Raw genomic sequence first — 26,076 nt, 5'->3', positions numbered from 1 at the left:
ATGGCATTCGCTGACACAGGAACAGAACATATGAAACTAATCACTCAGACAGGGTTTGAAACCTCCCTACCTCATCTTAGCCAGGTTATCTCAGGTACTATTAGCTCAAGAAAAGTTGGAGGGAACCTTGACACTATATGGAGAAAGGGCAGAAGGGAGCAGGGTCACAGGTAGAGCCTATGGGTAGAGCTGGGCAAGGAGAGAACATTGGTAACTTCCTGCTTCCATGGATGGTTTAGTGTTTTTAGTTGTTTGTTGGTTAGTTGGTTTTGAGACAGGGTCTCTCTACATAGCGTTGGCTGTCCTGGAACTCACTATGTAGACCAGGCTGGCCTCGAACTCACAGAGACCCTTCTGCCTCAGGTGTGCACCACCACACCCGGCTAATCCTAAAGCGTCAGGTATTCCCAGGCAGTCTCCCATCCAGGTACTAACCAGGCCCACCTCTACTTAGCTTCCAAGATCAGAGGAGATGGGGCACATTCAGAGTGGAGGCCTTAGCAGAGAAGGGATGATGGAGGTAGCAGGGGCAGGCCCAGGCTGGTTCGTGGGGGGCTTGCTTTCCTAGGAGCTCAGCAGAGCTACCTCCAGGTAAAGAACCTGGGGCCTGAGAACTCAGTTTCCCACTCTGCCTCAGAGGTGCTATGTCCCAAAGAGCTGGTGGGACCTGGGACCATCCACTTAGGGCAGCAGGGGAGCTGGAAGGGCCAGCAGGGAAGGCCCTCCATTGTCTCTCTTTGATTAAGGCAAAGCTCCTTGGCTTCTGGGGTACTGTCCTTTGAGGTGTCTTTTCCTGCTCCTGACGCACAGCACACAGGGAACATTCAGGCCCCAACTTGCCCGCCTGTCCAGGTGGCTGTGACCTGCCTCACCCGGGAGAAGCAGGAGATGGGCACACGTCCCCTGGGAGGAAGGCAGTTGTCCTGTTCCCATCCCCCATCAAGGACTTCGGTGTTCTTCATCTCCGGCTGAGCTGCAGCTCACACTACTTAGCACAGCCCTGGCAGGCACTGGTGGCCTCCCCAAGTCCCCTCCCCTTCCCAACATCTTCCCCTCCTGGGTCACCTGTGTTTTTCCTCTCTCCACACAAGAATGTGTCTGCAGGGCCTGGGCTGCTGTCCCATCCCATTGTTAACAATGCCACACTTCCACTCCCCACAGGACAGGCCCAGGCCTGCCCCTGGGGCCAGCCATCACCCCCTGCTGGAGTCCATATACACCTGTTTACCTTTGGGTCTCCGCCAAGGATGGAGCGGAGCTGCACCTGACTCCTGCCCAATCCCCACTTCCTTCCCGTCCCTCTCCTCCGCGCTGCCCAGGCGTGGGGGTGGGGATCTGGCTCAGCCCTGCAGGGCACCTAGCTCAACTGCTTCAGAACACTGTCAGTGGCAAGGGGTTCTCCTGGGGGACTTTCAGATGAGAGTCATTGGACCCCAAGGTGTCTTGTCCTATAGCACATTAAGTACCCGGGGCCAAGAATGGAAGGCCCCCAAGCTCAAAACTTGGATCCTTTCTTGTGCCCACCTCCTGCCATACTCCCAGCTGGCAGTGGGGAGGAAGAAAGAGAAGCTGGAAAGGCCACAAGTCTGGGGACAGGGAGATCTACCTTTGGGCAAGGGCTTTCCCAAAATACTTAAAAATAGGGGGCGTTCAGCAGGAAATGGGAGCACAGGCCTTTTATCTCAGCACCTGGGGAGGCAGAGGCAGGATCTCTGTGAGTTTGAGGCCAACCTGGTCTACAGAGCGAGATCCAGGACAGCCAAGGTTATTACACAGAGAAACCCTGTCTCGAAAAACAGGAAGAAAAAAGGGGGTTCAGGGACTGGTGGCTGCAGAAGTGGGGTTCAAAGCCTCAAATTAAGGACCAGGCATCTGGGCTGGTGGCACAGGCCTGGAATCGTTGGTACTCGGAAGGCTGCATCAGGAAGGCAGAAGGTCAAGACTTGTGCAGAGTACAGAGCGAGTTCAAGGCCAGAGTGAGCAACTTAGTGAGACCTTGTCTCAAAAATAAGAACTACGGCTCTGTGTGCTGAGGATCTAGCTTAGTGGCAGAGTGTTTGCCTAATGGGTGTGAAGTCCTAACTCCAAGCCCCAGATCAGCCACAAGCAAATCAAAATATAGAAATAAACCCATAAGTGTGAAGAAAATGGGACCTTGTGTACTGCTGAAGGAACTATCCACAGACCAGCAGCCATGGAAAACAGCGCCTCGCATAAGCCAATAAATAAAAATCAGAGCCAGGCGGTGGTGGCGCACGCCTTTAATCCCAGCACTCGGGAGGCAGAGGCAGGCGGATCTCTGTAAATTTGAGGCCAGCCTGGGCTACAGAGCGAGTTCCAGGAAAAGCTCCAAAGCTACACAGAAAATCCTGCCAATAAACAAACAAACAAACAAACAAATAAAAATAAAAATCAGACACAAGACCGCTATGTGTCTAGCAATCCAATATACATGGTAAAGGAAGAGCCTGCCCCAAGAGTGGAGTCCTGAGCACGGAGCCATAGAGACCAGAGAAAATCCAGAAAGACAGTGTGGGTTACAGGCCACTGGCATAGCACCCTGCCCAGTGTGAGGAACTCTGTGGACTGGGTGGGTTATGTTCACCTCCCAGTTTCAGGGAAGTGCACGTAGAAGGGTTTAGTGTCCAGTAGGGTACTGGGCTATGATTGGCATCTTTGCATAGCTTGCTTTGGGTTGAATATGATTGGAGACCTACAAGTTTTACTGAATTAATGTTTACTTGTCAATACATGCCAGGCATTGGAGTGAGAGTAATTTAACCTCTTTTCTGATTCTGTCCACTTTTCAGTGGTTACAGTTATCATAAACATAACCTGCTTTTCACAATGGGCTTCCTTGAAAGTCAGGCTGGCAGTGCTGCATGCTAGCGATCAAAGTCCTGAGCTATCTAGCTGGCGAAGCAGAGGCTCCAGCCTCAGCTGCCCCCTCCTTCGAGCCAGCTGTATTGACTCAGGACAGCCCCAGCAGCCCGTGCATTCTCTGCCTCAGGAAGGAGACAACAGCTGGTCCTGACTCCTAGTGTGCTGTTAGGGTTACAAGAGATAGTGCAAGGATGTGTTTGTGACACACACGGATGTGCAAACAGAGGGCTCCCGGGGCTTGGTAGTTAGCTGCCAACTTACACTGAGACACCCAGGGCATTTGAAAAACATGCAGAAAGGCCCATGCATTCTTCTTGTGGGGGTCAAGTTAGGTCCAAAGCGAGTATTTATTTAATTTGAGGCAGGAACTCATATCCCAGCCTATGTTGACAAGGATGACCTTGAACTTCATGGATGTGAGTGTGTGTGTGTGTGTGTGTGTGTGTGTGTGTGTGTGTGTACATGGGTTCTTTCACTGGTATCCGGGGCTCACTGATTACACTGCCCTGGCCCCTGGCCAGCCAGGGAGCCCTAGGGACCCACCTGTCTCCCCGGCATGGGATTTTAAGGCCTTATACCACCATGGGCAGCTTTTTATGTGGGTCCTGGGGATGAAACTCAGGTCCTCACACTTTGAGTGACAAGCACTTTCCCAACTGGACTGAGGCAGCTCTCCAGTCCTGACCTTGAACTTCTTGCCTCCACCTTTCAAGTGCTAGGATTAGAGGCAGTGCTGGGGATCAAACTCTGGGCTTCATGCATACTCCAAAAGCACTCCACAACCAAGCTACGTCTCCAGTTTCTTTATTCACACGAAAGAAAGCCGATGATACTGTATAAAGAATGCCAATGATATTGTATAAAGTTTGGAACATTTATTAGTTGATAAATATAAAAGATTCCTTTCTGAGACCCATGGGGCAATGTCATCAGTATTTTCCCTGGTACTACAGTACCAGGCACACAAGTGATTGTACATGTAGGCAAAACACTCATACACAATAAAAAAAGAATGCATAAATAAATCATGGGGTAGTGAGACAGCTCAGTATGTAAAGGCACTTGCCACCAAGATTGACACCTGAATTCAATCCCTCTGGGACCCACACGAGGAGAGAACTGACTCCAACTTGTATACCCACTCCATAGCATGTGCACGCTCACTCACACCTAAACACAAAAACAAATGTCTTAAACTTTTTTTTTTAATCAGGTGAGCTGGGTGTGGTGGTGCACACCTTTAATCCATGATGTCCTCCTCCTCTCCATTCGGTAGGCAGAGGTCAGCCTGGTCTACACAGCCAGTTCCAAAACTACAGAGACAATGTCTCAATACATCAGGTGTATTTTTATTTGCTTGCTTTTTGGTTTGGGGTCAGCCTGACTCTGTAGCCCAGACTAGCCTGAAATTTACTATGTAACTCAAACTGGCTTAGACTTCGTGAATGACCTCCTGCCTCAGTCTCCCTCAGTTGGGAGCCAGCACTCCCAGCGAGAGTCTGCCTTTCAAAGAAGCCAGCAGCGCACCTTCAGACTTCAGGGGAAAGTTCTAAACCGCAGGAGAGCCGCACTTCCAGCCACACTCAAGATGGCTTCAGCCCGCAGCCCACTCGCGAACCGCGACAGGTATAACTTCCGCCTGCCACTCCCAACATGGCGCCACCAGAGCGTCCGGGGGCGGGACCGAGGGCGGAAGTGGGTGTGGCAGGGACGGAAGCCCAGCGGGCCTCTGAGCGAAGTCAGCGGGCAGTGGGGCCCGCGCTGTCCGCTGCGATGATTCCCCCGCAGGAGGCTTCCGCCCGGCGGCGGGAGATCGAGGACAAGCTGAAGAAGGTGAGGCAGGGTGGAAAGTGAAGGAAGGGCGCCAGGGCGTCGACTGCGGGGGTGGAAGGAGCAGTGAGGGGTGGGTAGGCCGTGGGGTCGGGCGGTGGTGGTCTCCATTCTCCACCGGCTTGGGGCGATGACCTCCTCTCCACTCCTCGCAGGAGGAGGAGACGCTGTCCTTCATCCGAGACAGCCTGGAGAAGAGTGACCAGCTCACTAAGAACATGGTGAGTAGCCCTTCAGCTGGAAGGCCGCAGACAGGCCCCGGGACCCAGAGCAGGGGCTTGTGACGGACGGATCCAGCGACTGAGTCCAGCGTGGGTAGCGACGCTGCTAACGTGTGGGCTTCTCTAGCGGCGATGGGCATCTCTGCTCCCTCGTCTCCGCCTCCTCCCTGAAGATACCGCTGGGCTGGACTTGTTGCTGTCTGTCCTTCTGCAAACGTTTAGCGATACTCCGTAGATGGAGTATCGGCCCCGTGTCTGTCAAGTCAAGTGATGGATGCTCTCCTGGAAGGTTGGTTCAGTGAGATTACGAGACAGCGAAGTCCCGAAGGGTTTTCGTGATAGAACCATCTCAGAGAGCTAATGGATCTTAGATTTAGCCCTTGTCCCACAGCTTATTTGTGTGGTTCTTGGCGGGCAAGACTTGAGTTTTGGTTAATTTGTTTGCTAAAACAGACAACGACAGCCCCCCAGTGTGTCTGTCTGTGAAGGGGTCTATGAACTGATGCATGTTGCACACTGTCTGGTATATGATTGGTGCTTTAAAAGTGCTTTTATTTATTTATTTTCTCCCTGAGACGGGTTTCTCTGTGCAGCCCTGTCCTAGAACTCGATTTGTAGACCAGACTGCCCTTGAACTCAGAGATCTGCCTGCCTCTGCCATCCCAGTACTGGGATTAATGGCATGTGCCATCACCACTCAGCTTGCTTCTTTATTCGTAGTGGAAACTGGAACACAAATTGAGTAAATACAAACTTGCATTTGTGTTTAGTCACACAATAATAAAATTGTATACTTCTTAAATGAGATTCACCCTTAGGGAAAGCAGTCCCTCCCCCGCTTGGTTTTCGAGACAGGTTTTCTCTGTGTAGCTTTGGCCCCTTTCCTGGAACTCACTCTGTAGACCAGGCTGGCCTCGAATTCACAGAGATCCACCTGCCTCTGCCTCCTGAGAGCTGGGAATAAACGTGTGTGATACCACCATCCAGCGGGGAAAGCGGTTTTTAAAGTAATAGCCATGTATTTGAGACTTCTCTTCATGAAGCTACTTCCTGTTAAGTCTAGGAAAACTTCAGAGAGAACAGAAATTGAGACTGGGCTTTAAAGGGTAGAAAAGAATGCCTTCAGAGGCCAGAAGAGGGCGCTGTACCCTTTGGAACTGGAGTTGAAGGCAGTGAAGTTGTGAGCAGTGATGTGGGTTTTGGGAACTCCGGTCCTCTGCAAGAACAGCAAGTGCTCTTAACCACTGAGCTATCTCTCCAGCTTCCTGGTGGTTATCTTAGGAGGAATTAGTTTGGTGTTTTTCTTGCCTTAAGACAAGAACCACCTGCTCTTCCAGAGGACCCAGGTTCTATTTCCAGCACCAAAATGTCAGCTTACAACTGGCTGTAAAGAAAAAAAAGAAGAGAGAGAGAGGGAGAGAGAAAGAAGAAAAAAAAGAAATCAATGTACATAAAAATTAAATCTTGCAGGGTTGGGGATTTAGCTCAGCTCCACCAAAAAAAAAAAAAAAAAAAAGTTAAAAATGCAGAAGCTGGAAGGTGGCTCAGTCTGCAAAGTGTGTGCCACATAAGCCTGAGGAACGAAGCTTGGATCCCTGGTATCCATGTTAAAAAAAAAAAAAAAAATTAAATCTTAAAAAAGATGGAATTTCAACAGTTTATCTTGAATCACACTCGATGTACCGAATTAGGGACACAGTAGCAGCAAACAAGTCAACTGTGTTCCTTCCTAGATGTAGTTTATTGTCTAGAAAACCAAGAAAAGATAGACACCAGGCTAGCCCTGAGACCTGTGAGCCAGAGGCTTCCTCCTGCAGGTGTCTATCCTGTCATCCTTTGAGAGCCGTCTCATGAAGCTGGAGAACTCCATCATCCCTGTACACAAGCAAACGGAGACTCTGCAGAGGCTGCAGGAGAATGTGGAAAAGACATTATCCTGTCTGGACCATGTCATCAGCTATTACCATGTAGCCAGTGACACTGAGAAGGTCATCAGAGAAGGGTAAGTTGCATGCAGAGGGCCACATAACCAATGTCTCCTGGACCAGTGACTCTAGGCCTTAGAAGGGGAGTGAAACCTATCTGAGCCTAGAGTCCCTCATATGATGTTCAGTCTCTTCCCTCCGGCATACCATGCTCTTGGTCCATCTGTGTAACCCCATCCTTCAAGGCTGACCCGGCGTTTTTTCCTTCCCAGCCCCACAGGTAGGCTGGAAGAATACCTGGGAAGCATGGCCAAAATCCAGAAGGCTGTGGAATATTTTCAGGACAATAGCCCAGACAGTCCAGAGCTCAACAAAGTGGTAAGGAATCAGTGGGCTAATGTGAGACATGGGACATCAATCCCTAGTCTGGTGAGGGACACATGATTAGTTTTAAGAAGTATGTAGATGCCAGGTGTGGTGACTCATTCCTAGAACTTGTGAAACCTATCTCAAAATATTAAGAAAGTATATAAAAGAATAAGATACGCCAGGCAGTGGTGGTGCACACCTTTAATCCCAGCACTTGGGAGGCAGAGGCAGGTCGATCTCTGAGTTCCAGGCCAGTCTGGTCTACAGAGGGAGTTCTAGCATACTTTTATAGTTTAGTTAAATTTCAAATGTAAGTTTAATATTTGATTTTTATATATTCATTGGTGGTTTCTTCACTATGGTAAAAAAACTCATCCTATACCTAGCATGGTGCCTCATACCTGTAATTCTAGCACTCAGGAGGTTGAGGCAGGAGGATTGCTATAAGTCCAGATTGGGCTGCATAGTGAATTCCAGGCTAGCCAAAGCTCCATAGCAAAACCCTGTCTCAAAACCATAAAGCAAAAGAAACAAATAAATCACATAAAATTGACCATTTCCGCCAGGTGTGATGACAAGTATTCTTGGCATTATAGATACAGAGGCAGGAGGATTATTGTAAATGTGAGGCCATCAGGGGCTCAAAAACCCAAACCAAAACATCAGTGTTGCCGTTGTGATTCTTTGTAAGTACACAGCTGAGTGGCATAAGTGCATTCCCATTGTTGTGTCCCCCCACACCCCCCCCCCACCCCGTGACCCCAGTCCTGACCCCAGTCCATCTCTGGAATCTTCTCATCTTCCTGAAATCCAGCTCTGTGCTCTTTAACACCGCATGCCCTTCAGGGTGTTCTGTGTAGCGTGTGTTGGTTGAAGGAACAAGGTACTGCAAGTTGAAATTCTAAGGCCTATTTGGCAGCAGGAAGGTCCGTCCAGCCTTTCTATGGACTGAACCCTGAACAGCTGTACAAAGACGTATTTTTTGAAAGTTACACAAAGTATTTCTACATACTGAGGTCCCCAATCTAATTTACATGTCTTACTAAAGGAAAGCATCACATGCCCTCATGACTTTAGTCCTTTATTATGTATCGTTTGTAATACAAGAGCCTCAGGTGCGCCAGAGGCATCTTGTGACCACAGTCATAGGATGGCTGCAGTGCCCCTTCAGTAAAACATTTCTACAAATCCCAGAAAACAATCACTGTTTTCCACAAGGATTCTTTACTGTTTACCACAAGGATTCAAGGTCAAAGTACTTCTAGAAAACAGCTGTTCATTCTGATGTCTACCCCAGATACAGCGACTCTGCTAAATTCCTACGACAGTGCCCATTCTGCCCTTTCCTCTAGCATCTAATTAACTTCTGTTCTACTTCCTGTTTATGGACTTGACAATTCTAGAACCCTGAGTCTGTGTGCTCTTACTGCACCGTATTTGTATGTTTAAATTTTTAGGTCATTAGATCATCATAGAAAAATGGGGAATGCTGGGGGTGAGGGTCTCTGCCATATGTGAGGGAGGATGTTGTACACAGGGCAGAGGTGGGGGCAGAGACTGTATCTTGTAGTGCGAATTCTAATTGGTTTTAATAATGAAAACCCAGAGTCAGATATCAGGGTGAAAACTGAAAGATCAGAGAAGCAGAGCAGCCAGCCATAAAAAGACTTCTTACCTCTAGAAATCCTCAGACTGAAAGGGGGCGAGCTCCTGTCTCCACCCCAACTTATCACTTCCTCTCTCTGTCCAGCCATATCACTTCCTGTCTCCTCCTCACTAATGCTGGGATCAAAGATGTGAGCCACCACTGCCTCTGTGGTTAACTAATGGCTAGCTCTGCCCTCTGATCTCCAGGCAGGCTTTATTTGTTAGAGCACAAACAAAATATCACCACATTTCAAAGTTTCACCATACTATCTAAAAAAGTAAGGGGTACTTGGGGAGGGCCAACCTGCACCCTCATCCTGTTGCTGGTCCCCCATTGGAGGTTGGGGGTGCTAAGTATCAAATCCATTCCACATGCTAGGCAAGCTCTCTGCCACTGAGCTAGCTTCCTAGCCAGTAACATCCCTTCTTGTTTTTTAACCTTTTAAAAATAATTTGTTTATTTATATATATGTGTGTATGCCTAACTATATGTCTGTACACCATGTGCATGTGGATGCCCTCCCAAAAGGGGCATCAGATCATCCCTTGGTACTAGACTTTCATGTAGCTGTGAACCATTCCATGCCGGGAAGTACCCTTCTCCCGTCCTCAGCTGGTTTGTTTTGAGTGTGCTTACATAGTTCTGGGGATTGAACGTAGGGACGCTCACATAGTAAGCAAGTCGTCTACCGCAGAGCCCCAGCCCCAGTCCCCGAAGGCCTTTGCTTAGGAGCAGACTTACCCGCTTCTCTTCTGTCATGGCCTATGTCAGAAATGAAGGTATTTATGTGATACTATGGGCTGAGTTGGTAACTAGCTAGTGGTCTTGGCTTTACATTCTTTCACTATGTAGAGAGCTGCCTGGTTCTGTCTCTCAAGTGCTAGAATTAAAGGTGTATGGCACACATCTAGTCTCAGACCTATCTCTTCATGTAGGTGCTAGAGACAGAATTTAGGTTTTCATGACTATATAGCAAACAAATTACCAGCTGGCCTGTCTTCCTAGGCCTTGGTTTCTATGTTTTATCGTAGTGTGTTTTTGTTGTTGTTGATCTTTTTTCTTTTTTTTTTTTAAGACAGAGTTTCTTTGTGTAGTCCTGGCTGTCTTAGAACCCACAGAGATCTGCCTGCCTCTGCCTCCCTGAGTGCTGGGATTAAAGGTGTGCACCACCACTGCCCAGCTTAGTGTAATATTTTTAAGGTTCACTGATTTGCAGCATACTGTATCAGTTCAGTATTTTATACCTTTTTATTGCTAAATGATATAGATATACAACATTAAGAACTGTGTTTATGGGCAGTAGTAGCACATGCCTTTAATCCCAGCATTTGGGAGGCAGAGGCAGGCTGATCTACAGAGTGAGCTCCAGAAAAGGCACCAAACTACACAGAGAAACCCTGCCTCAAAAAACAAACAACAAAAAAACAAACAAACAAAAAAGAAATGTGTTTATTCATTTCATTTGTGCGATGGTGTATGTGGAAGCCAAAGGACAATTTACAGGAGGTGACTTTCTCCTTCCACCTTGTCATTCTCTGAGCTCAAACTCAGCAGCAGATGCCAAACACACTGAACCAGCGTGGCCTTCTGATGGCCCACACTTGTTGAACCATTTTCACTTGATGGGCACTAGAACCGTCTCCACCTCTTGTCCATTGTGAATAACGCTGTATTGGCCTTCGGGTCTGCATTTTAGTGTGGACATTTGTTTTGAAGTCTTCTGTGTTTTCAATACATGATTTGTAAATATTTTCTCAGTCATTATTTTCACTTTCTTATTGATAACCCTTGACACTAATTTGAGATAATCCAACTGTCTTAGGGTTTCTGTTGCTGTGATGAAACATCATGACCAAAACAACTTGGGGAGGAAAGGGTTTATTTGGCTTACACTTTCACATTGTGGTTCATCAGTGAAGGAAGTCAGGGCAGGAACCCAAACAGGGCAGGAACCTGGAGGCGGGAGCTGATGCAGAGGCCATGGAGGGGTGCTGCTCACTGGCTTGCTCCCCACGGCTTGCTCAGCCCAGGGATGGCACCACCCACAATGGACTGGGCCCTCCCCATCAATCTCTAGTTAAGGAAATGCCCTAATTCCTGCAGCCAGATCTATGGAGGCGTTTTCTCATCTGAGGCTCCTCCCCTCACATGACTCTAGTTTGTGTCAAGTTGACATGAAACCAGCCAGCACGTCAATACCTGCTGTTTTCTTTTTAAATTCCTTTCTAACTAGAAGACAAATTAACAGTGAAAATGAGAAAATAATAAGTTAATGCTTGTTAAGCAGAATTTTACTTGTCAACATCAAATATTTTTTGTTTATTTTTAGACAGGACCTCACTGTGTTGTCTTGGCTGGCCTCAAACTCACAGAGATCCACCCGCCTCTGCTTGAGTGCTGGGATCAAAGGTGTGCACCACCACAACTGGGCAACCATCGGTTCTAAGAAACAGAAGGAAAGGAAATGACCGAGCTAGGCTTCCCAGTGTTTCTTCTGTGGGTTGAGGAGTGGCTGGGACTCACAGAGGCCCGAGGGCAGAGAGGACAGGGGCTGCAGAACAGAGCTCAGCATCAGCAGCCGGCTTCCTTCCCTTGTCCTCGCAGAAGCTACTGTTTGAGAGAGGGAAGGAGTCGCTGGAGTCTGAGTTCCGCAGTCTGATGACCCGGCACAGCAAGGTCGTCTCCCCTGTGCTCATCCTGGACCTGATCAGTGGGGATGATGAACTGGAGGTCCAGGAAGAAGGGACCCTGGAGCACCTGCCTGAAAGTGTACTCCAGGATGTGGTCCGCATCTCCCGCTGGCTGGTGGAGTACGGCCGGAACCAAGGTGAGGGGCTCCCTCTGCCAGAAGAACGGCAGCTTTCCCACCACCTCCCCAACCTTTTCTCTCTTTTTTTGTGACAGGGTTTCACTATAAAGCTCTGGTTGCCCTGAAACTCTCTTTGTAGACCAGGCTAGCCACAAACTCACAGAGATCCTCCTGCCTCTGCCTCCCGAGTGCTTGGGTTATGGGTGTGTGCTAACACACCTAGCCATTGCTCACATCTTTTGACAAAGTCTTAATATTACCTTTGTTTTTGTTTTTTGGTTTTTTTAGACTTATTTCCCTTTTATTTACATGTGTGTTGTGTGTCTATGTGAGTACATGTCCCATGCATGCACCTGCTCATAGAGGCCAGATGAGAGTTATCTCCATGGAACTGGAGTTACAGGTGTTAGTGAGCCACCTGCGTGGGTACTTGGAACTGAACTCAGGTTCTCTGAAAGCAGCCTGTACCTGTACCTACACCTCGCACCCTCTCCTAACATAGAACAGCAACAACAACAACAACAAACACCACATGGTACCAACACAAGTTGATAGGGAAGGTGGTGTAGCTCTGTAGAAGAGTACTTGCCTGGCATCCTAGAATTCCTGGCTTTGAACCCCAGGCTTGTAGTTATTCTGTTGGAGGATAGTTTTTCCCTTTGAGACTTTGCCTGATTTGAGATGAGGCCACATGAGTGGCTGGAAGCCAGAGCAGGTGCTAGGAAGGGATTAACCCATAACATCGTGGACTCTGCTGCCTCCTGAACAGAATGATGGGCATAGGCCCGGTGCAGACTTCCGCTCCTGTCTCTCTCCAGACTTCATGAATGTCTACTACCAGATCCGTTCCAGCCAGCTGGACCGCTCCATCAAAGGCCTAAAGGAGCATTTTCGCAGAAGCAGTTCTTCCTCTGGGGTTCCCTACTCCCCTGCCGTCCCCAACAAGAGGAAAGATACACCCACCAAGAAGCCCGTCAAGCGACCAGGTGAGCTCACCCTATTTAAATAACCCACTGAGGGATGCTTGGAGTCTGGGTTGACTTTGTCCACTCTGGAGTGGGCAATGTCATCCTTGTGATAGCAGTATAGCCCATGTCTATGTCACCTGACTCTCAGGGACACAGGATAGAGCAAATGTCCCCTACTCAAAAGGCCCTCTAGATTCTTATACCCAGCAGCTGGCTGATTTCCATAAGCGTTGGGGGATGGGAGGGACAGGGCTACTAGTGTGCTTAACTGTCTCTGAGGCAGGCTGGCAGAGGCCATCGGTCAGAGTGACTTGCTAGGTCTCCTTCCCTTAGCTATGTGATCCTGTTGGGTGAGGAGCAGCAGGCACCCCAGCCTTCCTGAAAGCCAGATCAGTATAAACTGCTCCATAGCTGAAAAGTGGGCATGGTGTAGAGGTAGGTGTGGGCAGTGAGACTCCAGCCCACTATACATTCCTCCTGACCTCATGTTTGTATAGTCTGTGCTTCAGGCTAACTGTCTCTGTCAGCCTGGCAGTCCCCTACCTCAAGAGAGGCTGACCTCAGCCCCAGGAGAGATAGGATGTTCTAGGATGTTGGCTATTGCAGTAGTACCGGGAGAGAAAGCCAGTGGGCTGGAGTAAGATGCCCACCCTGGGCTTCCAACTGTGGCTCAGGCGTGGCTAAGGAACGTGCTTTCCTAACAGCAGGCCTTGAGTACAGCTCACACCCTCATTTCCCAGTCCTAACCCACCCAAGCCCTTCAGAGAGCAACCATATCACCTGCTTCCTCAGCCTTTGCTGAGGTTTGGAGACATGGCCAAGGGTGACTGCCTTCAGGGCTTGGTGGCCTCTGCAGGGATTGCACTGTCTTCCGCCCTTCCTTCAGTGAGTGTCCTGGCTGCCCCAGTAGAGAACTTGCTATAAACAGTGACTACTAACCCATACTGCTGGGCTACAGCTGCCTGCATGGCTGGCCAGTCCACCTCGGTACCTTCCTGATATGGGGTGGAACTGTGTCCATGAGGCTGTCAGGACCTCAGCTGCTCTGTGCTCGCTGCTGCTGCTGCTTCCTCTTCTTCTTGGTTCTTTGACAAGCCCACTGGAGGCCCCGGACCCTGTTTGCCCTGCCCAGTATCCACTGGCCTTGCAGGATGAGGGATATAACCTCAGGGCTCTCCATGAGCTTAACCTGTCCTTGTCATGGAGATGCAAAGGTCTGTGAGGTCCCTGTGGTTCTGTGGACTTTAGGGGTTGGCAGGAGTGAGTGGATTTAAGACTGAGATGAGGATGATGGAGTCAGGCCCTCCGGGTGTCTGTCCCCTCTCTGAGGACAGGAGAGCTGATGGCCTCATTGGTGATGCGGCACCAACCTCAGCATCTGCCCTTATAATTGGACTCGGTTGCTGTCAGGTCAGCATCCCCATTTCCTGGCAGCCAGGGTGCTGGTTAGGTCCCTGTTGAGCCCACAGCCCATCTGCTCCTGGGTAGGTTGTGGGGCAGTAATCTGATTCACTCATTACTAGGGCGCTCGCTCACTGAGGAGGGAACACGGAGGGAAGCAGATGTGAGCTGGCCTGCCAAGAAGAGTTACCAGTAGCTAATTTCAGTGTGACACGAACAGAGACACTGAACCCTGCCCTGCTCTGCCTAGGCTGGTGGGCGCTGTGAGGACAGGAGCCTTGCTGGGCTCGGGTGTGGTGGGGGAGTCTCAGGAAAGGCTGCACAGTTAAGCTCCTGGACAACTCATTATCCTGGTACATTCCGCTACCGAGGAGCAGGGCCTGCTGGCAGACATGCTGCCTATGTCCCCACCTTGTGGGTTCCAAAATGTCTTACTCCCAGGAGCTGGCAGCCCTGAAAGCTGGCTGCCACATTTCATTGTTCTCACTTGTGATACTAACTGTTCTTTTTCCCCATGGCAAGAGCATGTCATCTTTACCATGGCTCGCCTTGCAGGTGGTGGTTCCTGTCGGCCCCTTCCCAAGCTTTCCAGTCCATTACCATTGCTGAGTTGGCTGAGTGCCTTTTGGGGTGTGGGGGCCTCTGCCTCTGGGTGTTGGAACCTCCATTTCTGTTGCAGCTCCCCAGGAAGCTTAGACCTGTTTTCCCACCCCAATCCCCTCAAGGCTGCCTACCCTGGACTGCTAATTGGCTTCTGTCCCAACACTGAGCATGCTCAGGGAACTCAGCCTGGCGTTGAGGCTAGTTTCCAGGAAACTCCCAGGTTGCCCTGTCCTGCCCTTGAGTGTGAGAGCTTTGCCACCTCAACCCACTCCATTAAAACGCCACTCAGTAGAAGGTTTTACTTTTCCTGATGGATCTCTATGACCTTATTTTTGTCTTTTCTGTCCCTCTTAAAGTGGAGTCAGCTACAGAACTGAGGGTCAGTGCAGAGCCCAGGCCTGAGTTTGGCCACATTCTCCTCTCTCCATCCTTATGGGTGTCTAGTGGCCCTGGCAGGACCTCCTGGCAGAGGTGTTGAGGGGCATGCTCGCTGTTGGGGCGGGTGCGGGCTGGGCAGGTGGAGGGCTGCTGCTGTTTTCTCTCACTCATTTCCTAGGTCTTCCTCTCTCCTCTCTGTGGCTCTGGTGACAGGGACGATCCGTAAAGCTCAGAACCTTCTGAAACAGTATTCCCAGCATGGTCTAGATGGGAAAAAGGGGGGCTCTAACCTCATTCCTCTGGAAGGTAATCACCCTGTGTCCCTTTTCCATCACCCTCTTCCTCTGCGAGTCCACTCGCTCCTTAGGCAGGGCAGAGCCTCTCCCAGGAGGGCCTTTGGGACAGATCCTGAGGGGGCGGGTGGGGGTAGCAAACCCTGATGCTCCTCAGGTTTCAGCAGGCCCGAGGACAAGTTTTGTGACCCTGGCCTGATCCTGCCTGGCTCTGCCCTTCCTAAGGTCCATCCTCCCTGTCCTGTCCTGTCCTGTGTCCTGTGTCAACGCAGAGAAAACTGTCTCGGAGCAGCCCTTTCACGCCCGCATCAGCAGGGCAGGACCAAGTTGGTCAGCACCTCCCAGCTACTCCTCTCTGTAGAAAGGGAACTTCTTGCATCTAAGAGGACAGGCTGCCTGGAGGACATGGCCTTTCTCTGCTGTCAGGGGAGGGATAGCCAGATCAGCTGTGGAGGAGGACCCCCCTCCTCCACAGAATCACCCTGGAATGCACAAGAGGACTGTCCTCATTCACTCAGCAGTGACAGTTCTCACTGAGTTCCCCGGAGCCATGCACCTTCTCTTGGCCTCCCTGGGTCAGAAAACAAACGGCCAGGGACGGTCTTTAGCACTCCCTGAGAGTCAGGCTTGAAACGGCTGTTCCCAGTGGGGTTTGAGGCAGTGGAGGGGCTCAGAGCCCTCCTCAGTGCTCCCTCCCTATGCCCCATTTCATGCTGTGCTCCTGGAGATCAAGGGCTTCCTCCCCATACCCCAAGGGGCAGCTGCCTGGCCCCTGGATAAACGCTGCTTGTGTTTGTGTGGCTGGCTGACATCTTGCTAGGTCACGAGCATGCTTTCCGAGTTAAGCAACCTGTTAAGTTAATGCCCTGAACGACAAGCATGGGCCACTGGCTGGTAAGTACTGTAGCCCAGCCCCAGGGCAGCCACTGACATGGCCTATGAAGCAGTCCCCCAGATAACCTGTTCTGCTCTAGAGATGGGCCTGGCCTGCGGCCTGGCTCCCACTGCAGTCTCCTTTGGGCCCTCGGTCTTCTTGCCTCTTGTGAGATGGGAGTGCATGCTTGGCTCTCGGGGCCTTGAGCTTGGAAGGCAGGCAGGAGAGCAGGTGGCTCTTCTGAGGTCATCATCCTGGGTATCTTATTTCTTGGAGCCATCCATAACATAAACCAGACTGTTCTGTCCTGGGGCCACTGCCCATCCTCCAATAGTGGGTGCTGCTGCCTCTGGGGCAGCTCAACAAGGAGCCCTCCCTCTCTGAGGCTCACTCCTCTCTCCTTGGATTGTTCTGCTTTACTGAGATAGAGTCTCACTATGTACCCCAGCCTGGCCTTGAACTCGGTCATCCCGCCCCAGCCACATGAGTGCTGGCATCATAGTTGTACATCACACTTGACCTCTTCCAGAATTAGCTGTCCTCTACACACACACACACACACACACACACACACACACACACCCATAGAGCAGCCAGCCTCAGAGGCCACAGCCCACTACTCCATTACACATTTTAGGGTCTGGTAAGATTGGTAATGATCTTTATAAGAACCATCTCCCAGATTGAGGAGCACAATGACTCTCTCCTTAAAGTGGACACCACCACCTGCCCATCTCACACTGTCCTCTTCCAAGCACAATTCAGGATCAGACCCGGGGTCGGAAGGCCTTACCCAGGGAGTTGGTTTAGGAGTTTTCCTTCCTTCTAGCTTTCTCCCACCACCTCTAGTCTTTGATTGGAGCCATAAACACTGCCCGTGCTGAGTGGAAAGAGATGCCAGGACAGTGTTTGGACTTGGCATCATCTCTCAGGCCTGCCAGAGTAGTAGTCTGCCTCTATCTACTCACTGCTGGTCTGGGCTCAGCCCAGGAGCTCGAGGGACTCAGACCCCAGTGGAGTGAGTGGTTCTCCCAGACCAGCCACTCAGGGGCACTGCTGTCCCTCTAGGGAGAGATGACATGCTGGATGTGGAGACTGATGCCTACATTCACTGTGTCAGCGCCTTTGTCAAGCTGGCCCAGAGTGAATACCAGCTGCTGATGGACATCATCCCTGAGCACCATCAGAAGAGAACCTTCGACTCCTTGATTCAGGTCTTAACCTGCTCACCCTGCAGCTCTGAGCTCTGACCCATGTAACTTACTGCAGAATCGAGAGGGTGGGGCAGACTTCTTGCCCTGAGCCCGCCACTCTGGTGTAGTCCATGACCCCCTCCCCCATCCTTCACAGCATGTTGGCTCCCCTTCATACCCACGAGGTGCCCCCACTGTCTCTAGGAACCAACTCTGCTCTGCCCCTGCATGAGCAGGGTCTTATCCTTCTTCCAGGATGCACTGGATGGGCTGATGCTTGAAGGGGAGAGCATCGTGTCTGCTGCCAGGAAAGCCATCATCCGCCATGACTTCTCCACAGTGCTCACAGTCTTCCCCATCCTGCGGCACCTCAAGCAGACCAAGCCTGAGTTTGACCAGGTGCTCCAGGTATGTGGGCTGGGAGGCCCTAAGGGCCTTTCTCATGGCTTCCCTGTACTGGTTTGGGGAAACTATTCCAGTGTCTCCTACCTCTCTTCTGAGGTGGCTCCTGAGAGGCTTTAGACAAGTTAGGGTGCTCGCAAGGTAATAGAGAAGAGCTGTAGCTAATCCTGAGCTGGAGAATGCAGCCTCTGGAATGAGGGTGGAGAAGGAGCTGGAAGGAGTTAGGCCTACAGCTCCCTGGAGAGGGCAGTGAGCTGGACTCCGATGAATATGTCAGCCATGTCCTTCCTCAGGGCACAGCAGCCAGCACCAAGAACAAGCTGCCTGGCCTCATCACCTCCATGGAGACCATTGGAGCCAAAGCACTAGAAGACTTTGCCGACAACATTAAGGTGCCCACAGCCCCTTTTCCTTTCATCTGGCTTGCTCACTGAGCTCTGGGGACACCTAAGAAAGCAGACCTTCAAGAGAGTCAGGCGTGCTCTGCAGAAAAGTCCCCTGCACTGCTGGTTTCCTATGGAGACCCTCTGGGCTCCTCTGTTTCTTCCCTGGCACTGAAGCCCTCTGAGGCTGACATCCTTGTCTTGCTCAGCTTCTGAGGCTGAGGACAGCCTAACACCAATGTACCGGGAGGTGGCGCCATAGGCAGGCTGACTAGGGCTCAGGGTGAGCCAGGGGCTCCTTGTGGGAGCCCTTTCTGGGACTCAGAGGATGTTTTTTATCCTTCCCACAGAATGATCCAGACAAAGAATACAACATGCCCAAGGACGGCACTGTTCATGAGCTCACAAGCAATGTAGGTGCTACTCAAACACTACTGGAAAGGGGGGACAAAGCACTCGGGCTCAGGCTCTGGGGGTACAGCAGTGGGAACCCAGCCTGCCCAGAGGCTCCTGGCCTTCATGAGCAGTCATTGGTGGTGAAGGGTTAGCCTCTGCAGAACACAGGGCCTCTCGGGCAGCCAGAGTGCAAAGATAACACTTGAAATTTCCAGTTGCTTTTGCACTGTGAAGGTTTGCCTTGCTGGTTGGAAAGGGTGTGTGGGAAGCCATTGCCTTGGGCCTACCCTGACCCTCTTGGGTGTGTTCTCTCCACCAGGCCATCCTTTTCCTGCAGCAGCTTCTGGACTTCCAGGAAACAGCAGGTGCCATGCTGGCCTCCCAAGGTACACAACACCCGAGCTGGGCTTGCCTGTGCCCTGCTGCCCACTTTTGCCTGGGGACATAGATTTAGACCCCTAGGAGGCACTAACTTGCTCTGGGTGAGGGCAGGGTGTGGTGAGGTGTCTTCTGCAGCCCATGGAGTGGGATTAAGGCATAGCCTGTGGGGGAGCCTCAGCCCTATGGACTTCTCGAGAATGAGCATAAGGAGGGCTGGGTTTGTTGACGTTCTTATGAACTCCAACCCTTGCTTGCTCCTTTGGTTGTCAGTACTCTGGGGGGCACTGCAGGTCTCGGGTGCCCGCCCATCTTGCCCTGCCATGCTGCTGTACTTCTCCATTCCTTCTGTGTCGTCTGCCTTTTCTGTTGCTCCATCTCCTTGCTTCCCCTTGGTGGGACCAGAGCTTGGGAGGCTGGCATGTAAGGAAGGGTGCTCGTCTAGGTCATCCCAAGAACGGAGGTCCTGTACCCTCCATTTGCTTTTATTTGGAGGCAAGAAGCCAAGGAGCTGCCAGTTCTCTTGAGCTGCACTTTCCAGTGTGTTTTCTGGCCTTGAGTTAGTTTGGCTTGGTGTGTGCTGCTGTCTGTGTCTGGCTGTTATGGGGAGGTCTGCTTGGCTGGGGACACAGCCGTTTCTAACCTGTTTTTGCACTTTACATCTTTCTCCTCCTCTGTTTCCCTCCTCCCTCTCTGTGTGCACTGCCTGTCACTCCGTAGTTCTTGGGGACACATACAATATTCCTTTAGACCCCCGAGGTAAGCAGTGTGCCCCCCCAGCCCCATCCTCCCCTCCAAAGGCCAGTGGGTGAGGTTCCCAGGGGACCAGTTCTCAGGACCCACTGAGGGCAGGCCAGAGGGGCATGAGTTCTTCAAAGGTGCCCTTGTCTCTCCCTCTTCCCTTCATAGCTACCTCTGTCTCTAAGCCTAACCAGGCAGCACCCTAATGGGTCCAGCACCCTAAGAACATCCCCTGGCTAGCCTAACCTTTCCCCTTGGCCTTCCGTTCTATATCATCAGGTCTCTGTGCTGGGGGTGGGGGAATTGGGGCACTATGAGAAGAAGGTGGAAAGACTGAGTGACCCTGTCCAGAAACTGTTGGCAAATAAGTAAAAGGCATCTAATAGATACTGCCCGTCTTACGTTGGGGACCAGGCTAAGAAGGTTGGGAAGGTGTTGGTACCCCACACCTCTCCTACCTGCCTGCCTGCTATCATGGACTGGTTCCTTAACCCATTACTGTAGAAGACAGCCCTGGGACCCAAAAAGAATCCACTGTGCTTCCTGTAGCTCAGCAGGTGCCCAACTCTGCTTAAGCTCTTCCTACAGTCCTACCTGCCCACAAAGCCCAGGGCCTCTCCACCAACCCCTCCTCTCCCCTGGGGTGTGGGAAGGGCCATCGAGGGTCTTGGCCATGGCCACCACAGTCACAGCACATCTCCTCTCAGAAACCAGCTCTTCGGCTACCAGCTACAGCTCCGAGTTCAGCAAGCGCCTGCTGAGCACCTATATCTGTGAGTTCACTGGCAGAACCCACTCCATCTGCCCCATCTCTTGCCTCAGTGCTGTCCATCTATTCCTGGGTCCCCGTCCTGGCCTTGGAATAGTAACCTACATCCTAGTTCAGGACCCAAGGGTTGAGAAGAGCTTCAGAGACCTGGGAGTCAGAAGAACAAGGAACAGTTGTCAGGCCCTAGTGGTTGAATCAGACACTTGTGGTGTAAGTGGCTCCATCTTTCTGTATAGGCAAAGTCTTGGGCAACCTGCAGCTGAACTTGCTGAGCAAGTCCAAGGTGTATGAGGATCCAGCATTAAGCGCTATCTTCCTACATAACAATTACAACTACATCCTCAAGTCCCTGGAGAAGTAAGTGGCCCTGCCTTGGCTGGGCAGCCATGCCAGCCCCTGCCTTCCAGGGCTGGGTGCACCATCTACAGCCTCCTAGCCCCTGTGTGTTTTATTTAGTCTTCTCAGTCAGACCCAAGGGATGCCTCTGCTGTAAAGCTTAGGAAGGTTCCGAACAAGAAGCTTCCTTCCCAGTGTTGCTGCCAAGGCCAGTGACTTCTGGGACCCAGGAGTTCCTTTTCTCTTCCACCTTCACCCAGGTCTGAGCTGATCCAGCTGGTGGCTGTGACCCAGAGGACTGCTGAGCGTTCCTACCAGGAGCACATCGAGCAGCAGATCCAGACCTATCAACGCAGGTAAGCAGCCCCAGCCCTCTTGCTGTCCTTGCCTGAACCCACCTCCCTTTCTGCTCAACCCCCCAGCACCAGGCCAGCAGCGGCTACTGACTGACGTCACAGGTAACCCACCGTTTGCTTTCCTCTCGGGGTTTGTTTTTAGTGCTGGGGCTCAAAGCCAGGGCCTAGCGCGGGTTCAGTATGGGACCTGCCACTAAGCCAAGCCCCCAGCATTTTTTTTTTTTCTTCTTGTTTTTTAAATCTAATTCATGGGTGGAGAGAGAAGCTCACCCTTGCTCCCTCTGCTAGCTGCTCCCCAGGGACCACATAGCCTCTTCAGAGTGCTCTGCCAAGTGTCATGGCTAAGAATAGTTGGAAAGTGAACTGTCAGAGAGATGAATAACGTTTAGCCCTAGAGAACAGCGGGGTTGTGAGAGCTCCTGAACTCAGAAAGGTTCTGGCTACTTCTCTGGTCCTCTGGTTTCCTTGGCCTGTTTCTTTCTGAGTGTCTCCCACTTCCTTCCTGTTTATTTGTTCTCTGCTCCCTCTTTTCCCATCTGTTTCTCTATCTTAATTTGCCACAATATTGATGTGAACTGTGGTCGGCAACATTTGTTCAGTTTATTGAGCGCCTTCTGCTTCCTGTTCCTAATTGTCAAAGCGAGCAGCTTAAACATTTTCTGTTCCAAGGAGGACATTTCTGTTGTTTTGCTTACTCCTGACCCAGATAATTCCTACTGCCCCCACCTTGAGTAGATTGAGAGAATTGAAAAACAAGCCAGCTGACTTTAGGGAAGAAGCAACTATCTGAAGCTGTCTCTCTGTCTTCTCACCCTGCTATCTGGCAGCTGGTTAAAGGTGACTGATTATATCGCAGAGAAGAATCTACCAGTGTTCCAGCCTGGTGTCAAGGTAAGTCCAAGACCTGTGCCAGGAGGGATTGGGGAGGCGATGTGATACCTGTATCTTAGGAAGAATGGACAAGCATCTCTCTAGATGTGTGAGGCCCTGAGGGCAGCAGGAGAGGGCGGGGGCAGGAGAGGGCAGCGCTGTTCTGCTCTGAGCCTGTCTTTCTCTGTTGCCTCCCTCTGCTCTCTGGACCCTCAGCTCCGGGACAAGGAGCGGCAGATGATTAAGGAACGTTTCAAGGTGAGTCGAGGTCCTCCCTTCCACTGATTTTGGCTTCCACTGTGGCGACATAGACACAAAGCTTTTGTCTCTTGGTCCCTCCTTCCTGCCTATTTGGTCGTCAGGGATTCAATGATGGCCTTGAAGAGCTGTGCAAGATTCAGAAGGCCTGGGCCATTCCGGACACAGAGCAGAGGGACAAGATTCGACAGGCTCAGAAAAACATCGTCAAGGAGACCTATGGGGCCTTTCTGCACAGGTGAGCCCACCCCCTCCTAGGCCCTCTGCTGTCTGCTTTCCAGGTGACCTATATGCTCTCTTCCTGGGGGGGGGGGGCAGTTACCATGGAGTAGGACAGCACATTTGGTGGTCTGGGCTTTAGAACTTAATTCAAGGGCACCCCTGCCATCTTCGCACCTAGTCAGAGTGTTAAGGATGCTAACACTTAGGCTGAGGGTGGAGATGCCCTCCTCTTTGACTTCTTACCATGGTGCCTGGACAGGTATGGCAGCGTGCCCTTCACCAAGAACCCTGAGAAGTACATCAAGTACCGTGTGGAACAGGTGGGCGACATGATCGATCGCCTTTTCGACACCTCTGCCTAAGCCTGCCAGTGTTCTGCCTGGTTCCACCAGACTCACATGTTGTTGGACTGATAAACAAGTGTTAACATACCTCCAGGCCAGGTGAGTTTGAAGTCCTTTGCAACAGAGACCTTTGTGCCCCACCCAGGAGCCCTGACCCCGGTGTTGACATCTCCCCTGCGGCCCACATCTCCTGTCAGACCAGCACTCATCCAGAATGTGGGGTCCTTTCACACCTTGGGTTTCACAATGAAGTGCATCCAGCAGGGGCCACATGATGGCTTCTGAGGCAGAAGATAAGGAAGACAGAGACTGGTGCCTCCAGCTGCCATGTGGATACCAAGAACGGGATGGCAGACTCCACCCTGGCCTACTTCCATCCTCTTCAGTCCACAGATGTGAGCAGGCTCAAAGCACAGGCCAAATGGCCGCCAACAGACCTAGAGGAAAGGCTGTCAGTGTCGACCTACTCTCTTGGATTAGTTCATTGTCCACAGTTTTGTGCCCTGGGATGTCCCACTACCTGGGACTCCCTGGTGACAAGAGGCAGAAGAGCTCTGTCTCTGGTCCCTTTGGATCTGGCACATTGCAAGAAGTGTTTGGAGGAGTTCTGAACCATCCTGTGGGCCAGGCGCTCAGCCATCTGTTCCCTGGTCTCCAGCATCAGTACTCACTGGCCCAGGCCATGCAGCAGTGGTTGTAAGGGCTTTAGGCTGAATACATGGGGACAAAGGCAAGCAATTCAGGAGCCAAGCGGGAGATCATGAGGGTAAAGTTAGGCTGTACTACTTAGGATGGCAGTGAACAACCATGTTCAAGAAGGGCAGGCCCTTATGGTGCATTTGGGTGGTGGCTTGTTCTGCTTTTATACACAGAGAGGGGAGCTCAGGATGCGTGAGCCTCCTGTTAGAGAATGGAGCTGATGCTTCTCTAGACACACTGTTCTAGCTCTCACCTGGCTATAGGAACTAGGCTGCACCCTTAAATCTGTATTCCTAGGCCCCACCCTATTACAGACCAGCCTGCCACCACGAGGCTACCTTGCAAGGGTCCCACATCCAGACTGGCCACATACACGAGCTGACTGCATATTGCACTGGCCACAGACATGAGGAAGGAGGTGTGTTCAACAACTAGCCCGGCCCTTCCTTGAACTCTTTCCTCCTTCAGGAGCTGCTGGCAGGGAAACGAACTGTTCTTGGCTGCTCCAGAACATTCTTCCATAGCAGAAGGGTAAAAGACAGGGATTCTTAGTCCAGAGTGTTCCTTCTTTAGATCCTCAACTAATTAAAGTTTGGGCCTGGCCCTTCCTAAGCTTCCTCAGTGGAAGAAGCACCCTTTGAGAGAAATTTGCCAGGTATGAACTTCTTTCTCTCAGGGGCATGGCTCTGCCCTACTTCAAACCTGCTTCTACCAGGGGAGGATAAAGTGAGCCCCAGAGCCAGGCACCAGCAGAGTAGATGCTAAGATCCCACAGCACACCTAGACAGGAGCCTGGCCAGCTGTCAGTGTGCAGCTGATCCCTCTGCTCTGTTAGTCTACTTCAGCCCCGTTCCTCATGACCCCGCACTCTCAGACGGGCCTAGCCCTCCCCTACCTTCCACACTAGTCCTGGGCTCTTCTGAAGGTCACTCTTTTCCCCTCTGGGCACGGGGTTGGGTCTGCTCTTGTCTCCAAGGTGTGTCTCGACAGCCTTGGTGTGGAGGAGCAGCAGCAGGTGAAGAACTGCCAGTGGAAGGGATAGAGGCTGGACCTGAACTGTAGAGTCTTGGTGACTAGGTGGGCTGGGGGTGGTCTTCCTGAGCAGTGGATTGCAGAAAGGGGAACTGGGCAGAGCCTGCTCTTGGAGGAGTGGAAGGCACAGTAGCTAGCTGACACTGGTGTCTCATTTGTAGACCACGCACTCAGTAGTTCCAGCACAACACACATATCAACTGACAGCAGTGTCTCCCTGGGAACCAGCCTGGCCAGGGTGAACTTGAGCCCTGTGTTCTTCGGGTTCAGCTTGGAAGGAAGAAGTGGCATTTCCTGGGATATGGAGGGAGCAGGTAGAAAGAGACTGGGTATATACCATCCCTCCCCCCTCCACCAGGCTCTACCAGCCTCTTCCCAGGTAGAAGTGTCACCTGGAGCAGGGCATGGGATGCTGGCATGGGACCTGAGCTTTCACGTCATGAATCACATATTCTCTCTTGACACAGTCTCGTCCAGCACGTGGGTGTGGAATACTAGCTCCACCAACGAGAGGGATAGGGTGTAAAGTGTGAACTAGGGAGACAGACTGAAGCCCACAGAAGCTGCAGGCTTCTGATGGCCTCTGAGGGAGAGGGAGCTAAATCCACACGGTTTTCACAGCCTCTGGGGGCGCATCAGATGGCCTCCAGTTAAAGAAGAGCCTTAGATTCAGAGAGGAATTTTCCTTGTGGAAATAAATGCACTTGGCAGCACCTTGTGGCAGGGAAGTGATTACAGGTTCATCTTTGTCCACCATCTCATACCAGAAACATGAGGGCCCATGGGGCAGCAACCATGGGCTTTCCTGGGAGCGCTTTGCCAGTTTGACATCTGGTGACTTTGTGCATATGTATTGGGTAGCTGCCCCTTTGGTTGGTTGCCTTTGAAGATGAGCCTCTGAGTCTGTCACACCTGGCCCAGACACTAGCCTGGCCCTGGCTGTGGAGAGCAGTTGTTGTGGGGAGAGAAGGAAGAGACAGGGAACAGCTATTGAGGAGCAGTGCTGATAACTGGAGCTGTGACACGCAGGGGATAGGGAAGCAGAGAGGGACCGACTGGGTGGGAGGTGTGGACTCCGTGCTGCTCTGTGCTCCCTCCATTCAGCTGCCCTAAGACTGGGATGGGATTGGGGGAGGGCATGCACACTGGTCTGATAGGTCACAGAGCCCTGTCCAGGCTAGACTGGAGACCAGCCTCTCTAACCCCAGTCTCTGTGAGCACCCCAGGACCCGGTCTCACACCCCAGGCTCTGAGCACCAGTGCTGCTGAAAGGGTCAAAACTGAGGCTACAGTCACTATGGTCCCTGAGGAAATGGAGGAGCTCAAAGTCACAATTGGTATCCATGGCTAGGGCCAAGTTAACTCCACATGACCATCCCGGTCCACTCAGGCTTGTGGGTCTTGGACCTTCCAGTCCACCCATAGCCTACAGGGAGAAGCACCATGGCCAGAGCCCAGCCCATCCTTGTGCTGGGCCGGGGAGACTTCTCCCCCA

At 51.5% G+C, this 26,076-nt stretch overlaps 1 protein-coding gene across 5 annotated transcripts; it reads left to right on the top strand.

The window, feature by feature from the left end:
• Positions 1-4,568: 4,568 nt before the first annotated feature.
• On the top strand, positions 4,569-25,314 carry Exoc7 (exocyst complex component 7). Of its 5 annotated transcripts, XM_036195104.1 has the most exons (20): positions 4,569-4,716; positions 4,869-4,934; positions 6,752-6,936; positions 7,132-7,237; positions 11,481-11,703; positions 12,504-12,671; positions 15,249-15,341; positions 17,271-17,416; positions 17,651-17,803; positions 18,091-18,189; positions 18,531-18,593; positions 18,896-18,962; positions 19,675-19,713; positions 20,403-20,468; positions 20,701-20,821; positions 21,061-21,156; positions 21,984-22,047; positions 22,243-22,284; positions 22,389-22,522; positions 22,766-25,314. In XM_036195104.1, exons 1-20 carry the CDS (start codon positions 4,657-4,659, stop codon positions 22,866-22,868), a joined length of 2,094 nt encoding a protein of 697 aa, XP_036050997.1. In that variant the 5' UTR covers positions 4,569-4,656; the 3' UTR covers positions 22,869-25,314. The 5 variants fall into 5 exon arrangements, with proteins under 5 accessions (XP_036050997.1, XP_036050999.1, XP_036050998.1 ...); XM_036195106.1 differs by lacking the exon at positions 15,249-15,341; XM_036195105.1 differs by lacking the exon at positions 19,675-19,713.
• Positions 25,315-26,076: the final 762 nt, after the last annotated feature.

This window comes from Onychomys torridus, chromosome 8, assembly GCF_903995425.1.
Source record: "Onychomys torridus chromosome 8, mOncTor1.1, whole genome shotgun sequence".
In the NCBI taxonomy this organism is placed as follows: domain Eukaryota; kingdom Metazoa; phylum Chordata; class Mammalia; order Rodentia; family Cricetidae; genus Onychomys; species Onychomys torridus.
Note: the sequence above shows the minus strand (reverse complement) of the source record. Positions and strands in the feature narration are given on the sequence as shown.